The sequence below is a fragment of the Lepisma saccharinum genome, chromosome 7, assembly GCF_977018435.1.
Source record: "Lepisma saccharinum chromosome 7, izLepSacc3.1, whole genome shotgun sequence".
Lineage (NCBI taxonomy): Eukaryota > Metazoa > Arthropoda > Insecta > Zygentoma > Lepismatidae > Lepisma > Lepisma saccharinum.
This window is the reverse complement of record NC_139235.1, coordinates 29,192,091-29,196,801: the sequence shown is the minus strand read 5'-3', so window position 1 is coordinate 29,196,801 and position 4,711 is coordinate 29,192,091. Positions and strand designations below refer to the sequence as shown.

The 4,711-nt window shown below is 41.8% G+C and overlaps 3 protein-coding genes across 3 annotated transcripts; all 3 read left to right on the top strand.

Moving 5' to 3' along the window:
• Nucleotides 1–503: 503 nt before the first annotated feature.
• LOC145990405 (uncharacterized) lies at nucleotides 504–1,181 on the top strand. Its single transcript, XM_083126100.1, has one exon. It carries the CDS (start codon nucleotides 504–506, stop codon nucleotides 1,179–1,181), a length of 678 nt encoding a protein of 225 aa, XP_082982226.1.
• Nucleotides 1,182–1,241: 60 nt separating this feature from the next.
• On the top strand, nucleotides 1,242–2,156 carry LOC145990404 (uncharacterized). The gene has a single exon (XM_083126099.1). The coding sequence runs from the start codon at nucleotides 1,242–1,244 to the stop codon at nucleotides 2,154–2,156; it is 915 nt and encodes a 304-aa protein (XP_082982225.1).
• A 762-nt stretch (nucleotides 2,157–2,918) lies between these two features.
• On the top strand, nucleotides 2,919–3,878 carry LOC145990402 (uncharacterized). Its single transcript, XM_083126098.1, has one exon. It carries the CDS (start codon nucleotides 2,919–2,921, stop codon nucleotides 3,876–3,878), a length of 960 nt encoding a protein of 319 aa, XP_082982224.1.
• The last annotated feature ends 833 nt before the right edge of the window (nucleotides 3,879–4,711 follow it).

The following is a 4,711-nucleotide window of genomic DNA, read 5'->3' as shown; positions in this document are numbered from 1 at the left end:
AGACCAGACACACATCACATGTTCTACTTTCAACTGCTTTGGTACAAGTGAAGGATAAGGACGGAAGATTGGTCACATGTCGTGCCTTACTAGATAATGGAAGTCAATCAAACATCGTAACGGAGGAAACCGTTCAAAGACTGCATCTCAAGAAACAAAGGGCGTACATTCCAATTCATGGGATAAATAACTCAACGTCGGAAACTCGCTTCAGTGTGAATGTGAACATTTCATCACTCGCGAATGACTTCTCAACTACAATCTCTTGTTCAGTTCTGCCAAAAATCACTGGAGATATGCCTGCAGAGCACATAAACTACGATACATGGAATATTCCAACGGACATCGCACTGGCAGACCCCACATTCAATAAACCTGGCAAGATAGACATTCTTTTGGGCGCAGGGCTTTTCTAGTCCATACTGAAGCCAGAACGTCTAAGTAGAGAAGGCAATTACCCTGTTCTGCAAGATTCGCAACTTGGATGGATACTGGGTGGATCCATGCCTCAAGAATGCAACTCATCAGTCACTGCATGTTTTCTAAGAACAGATGACAGTTTGGAAAAACAACTTATACGCTTCTGGGAGTTGGAAGGAATAGAGTCACCACACAGATCTAAGGAAGAAGAACTATGTGAAGAGCACTTTAAATTAAATACAACGCGATCCGAATCTGGTCGTTTCATAGTATGTCTACCTAAACACCCAAATCATCCACAATTAGGAGATTCAACTCAGCAAGCCATGAGTAGACTGGAACAACTGGAGAGAAGATTGAAGAGGCAGCCAGCTCTGAGAGAAAATTACAAGAACTTCATGAAGGAATACGAGAATTTAGGACACATGAGAAAGTTAGACACAGTCAAGGATGACACACAAGTATTCTACATGCCTCATCATCCAGTATTCAAGCCAGACAGCAGCACAACGAAGACCAGAGTTGTCTATGATGCCAGCGCCAAAACTACATCTGGAAACTCACTTAACGACATTTTACTAGGAGGTCCAATTCTGCAACAAGATTTGTACTCCATCATTCTACGATTTCGCACACACAGCATAGCATTTATGGCAGACACGGAGAAAATGTTCCGCCAAATTATGGTGCATGAAGACGACTTACCATTGCAGAGAATATTCTGGAGATACTCATCAGACAGCCAAGTAGACACTTATTAACTTTTAACGGTGACTTATGGCACAAAACCAGCTTCATTCCTCGCAACAGCGTGTACACAAATGCTAGCCGAACAGCAACAACACGTGTATCCGAATGCAGCAAGAGCTGTAAGGGAAGATATGTACATGGATGATTGTTTATCAGGCAGTGACAGTGTAGAGGATGCACTGAAATTACAAGAAGAATTAATCCATCTTCTACGAAGTGGCGGTTTCAATCTTCGAAAATGGTGTTCTAACCATCCCGCACTTTTAGAGGCAGTACCTCATAGCCACAGAGAAGTGCAGTTACCACTTCAGTTAGATAAGGATAAAGGTGTCAAAACTCTTGGTCTACTCTGGGATCCAGGCACAGACAAATTTTTAATCGCCAACAAGGCAGCATCAACATCTGCCCACGCAGCAGAAATAAGCAAAAGAAGAGTAACGTCAATAATCGCTTCAATATTCGATCCTCTTGGATTGGTCAGTCCTGTAGTCATCAGTTTCAAGGCATTTCTACAACAGTTGTGGTTTCAAAGCATCGATTGGGACGAGAGCTTACCACCGACGTTATTGCAGCAATGGTTGCAGTTGTATAGAAACCTACCACGCATCAATGATATACGAGTCAGTAGATTCATCTTGATTGAAGGAAAAATCAACGACATACAGCTTCATGGATTCTGCGATGCCAGTACAAAGGCTTACGGTGCAGCAATCTACGTTAGGTCAACAAACAGAAGTCGTGATGTTGCAGTTAAACTTCTTTGCGCCAAATCAAGAGTGGCTCCAGTAAAACAGGTTACACTTCCACGTCTGGAACTATGTGGAGCAGTTTTACTTGCCAAATTAATGAAGAAAGTATTAGCGGTACTCAATCTTGCAATCAGTCAAGTATATTTTTGGACAGATTCTAAGATAGTCCTAGCATGGCTGTCATCGCCGCCAAACAAGTGGAAAACTTTTATCGCCAACAGGGTGGCACAAGTTTAAGATTCAACAAGTCCTTCACAATGGAGACACGTGTCATCACAAGACAATCCTGCGGACCTTGTATCTCGAGGTGTAGAACCGGCCACATTGCAAGACAATACACTGTGGTGGAATGGACCCACATTCTTGAGTGAAGAATCTTCATCATGGCCAAATTCTTCGTCAAACGAAGAGATAGAAGAAGTTACAGAAGAAAGAAAATGGGTCACATCACTAGTCATTCAAGTTCCATCGACGACCTTCATTCACAAATTTTCGTCATTATCGAAACTAGTTAGAGTCATTGCCTATTGCCAGCATTTCATTCAAAACACAAAGAATCGTGAAAACAAGAAAACAGGGCAGCTAACAGCAAACGATTTAAGACTCAGCCTGGCAGCAATAATCAAGGCAACACAACAAGATGTTTTCAGAGAAGCATTCCATGAGCTTCAACGCAATGGACAAGTGGCAAGGGATAGTCCATTAAGAAGTCTCTATCCATTCATAGACGAAAACAGCATGCTTAGAGTAGGTGGGAGACTACAAAATGCTCAAATACCCTATGAGAGCAAACACCAACTCATATTGCCATCAGAGCATCATTTAACAAGACTCATTATACTAGCAGAGCATCAGAGATTACTTCACGCGGGCTCTCAGCTACTGTTGGCCTCACTTCGCCAAAAATACTGGATTCCGAGAGCAAGACAAGTTATCAGGAAGGTTATACATAATTGTTTACCTTGCTTCAAGCTAAAATCATCTGTGTCAGAGCAACTAATGGGTCAACTACCATCAACAAGACTTCAACCAGGTAGAGCATTCCTCAATGCAGGAGTGGATTATGCTGGTCCATTTAATGTGAAATCAGGAAATGCAAGAAGCAAGATTTCGAGAAAATGTTATGTAGCAGTCTTCGTCTGTCTCACTACAAAGGCTATACATCTAGAATTAGTCTCGGATCTAACATCATCTGCCTTTATCGCAGCTCTAAGGAGATTTACTTCAAGAAGGGGAAAATGTAGAAATTTATACAGCGATAATGGAACAAACTTCGTAGGAGCTTACAGAGAACTACAACAATTGCGTCAGCTGTTTGAGTCTCAAGAAGTCAAGACTGAAATACACAAGTATGCAGCATCAGAAGAATTCATATGGCATTTCATACCTCCACATGCGCCCCATTTCAATGGCCTGCAGGAAGCAGCGGTAAAATCAATGAAATACCACTTAAGAAGAGCAGCTGGAAATCAGCACTTCACATTTGAAGAACTTTCAACTTTGATTTGTCAAATCGAAGCCTGTTTAAATTCACGTCCTATCACTGCTATGTCCAATGACCCTACTGACAATAGTTATCTCACCCCAGGTCATTTCCTAACAGGTAGTCCTCTAACATCCTTTCCCGGGCTTGATGTAACACATATAGCAGAAAATCGTCTGGATCGGTGGCAACGGATTCAACGGATCTATCAACACATCTGGCAGCGGTGGTCAAGGGACTATCTCAACAACCTGCAGCAGAGAACCAAATGGACAACAACGAAACCCAATCTCAGACCAGGGATGCTGGTGCTAATGAAGGAAGACCATGTTCCACCCCTCACATGGAGGACTGGAGTCATCGAAGAGGTCTACACAGGATCTGATAAACTTGTGAGAGTAGTGAACGTTCGCACTACTCAGGGTACATTTAAAAGACCAATTCATAAACTTATCCCTTTTCCAACAGAGAAATAACTTGTTGTAGTATTTTATGTTGATTTAGTAAATCAAGGAGGGGGGAGAATGTTCAGGTTTTAATCATTAATCAGTGTATTTTAGTGGGACTTGCAGCACGCCAGTGAAGCGGCGTGAACAGTTGGCAACACTGCCTCAAGACAGTCTCAGTCGGCAGCAGTGGAACATTCTACGAAGACGTGCGTGTGTGTTGCGGGAACACAATCTAGTTGTACTTCTTAGTTTGTGTATGTAATCATGTGTATTCATCAAATATAGCATTTACAAGCAAAAAAAACGTCTACTGCATCCGTGCAAAAATCAGTATGGTGAAACAGTTACGGCAATCGCAAACAGCCACCATCCTCGGAACTTGCTGTACTGTTGCTTGGTGTGTCTTTTGTTTGTAGTTCTCTGGCTGCTGGGCAAGCGCACCACACTTGGATTCCCCTACTACAACAGTTATCGCCTGGAAATAGCAGACGACACAGACCCAGACGCACAGTTAACAACAGCGCATCTAATGGCAGCCAGAGAACTACAAACAAAAGATGCACGCCAAGCAACAGTACAGCAAGTTCCGAGGATGGTGGCAGTGACCACTGAAATTAATCGAAAAATAAAAAAACATCTTCGCGGATAAAAGTGAGTACTAGTTTCTCAGTATTTATATACTACCGCGTCTCTCTTTTCCCAATTATGAAAAATGGATATATATAATTTTTCTTATAGCTTGTCAGTTTTATTTTTCCATTTTCTTGTATGTGCACTTGTACTTTAAATGAATATTAAAATAGCTGCTGCCATTTCAGAGCAAAAAAAAAACAAAACTAAATTTTGAATTTTGCACAATA

Bases quoted from the DNA above. Each gene is read 5' to 3' on its own strand.
- LOC145990405 (XM_083126100.1), top strand. From the start codon at position 504: ATGCCTCAAGAATGCAACTCATCAGTCACTGCATGTTTTCTAAGAACA.
- LOC145990404 (XM_083126099.1), top strand. From the start codon at position 1,242: ATGCTAGCCGAACAGCAACAACACGTGTATCCGAATGCAGCAAGAGCT.
- LOC145990402 (XM_083126098.1), top strand. From the start codon at position 2,919: ATGGGTCAACTACCATCAACAAGACTTCAACCAGGTAGAGCATTCCTC.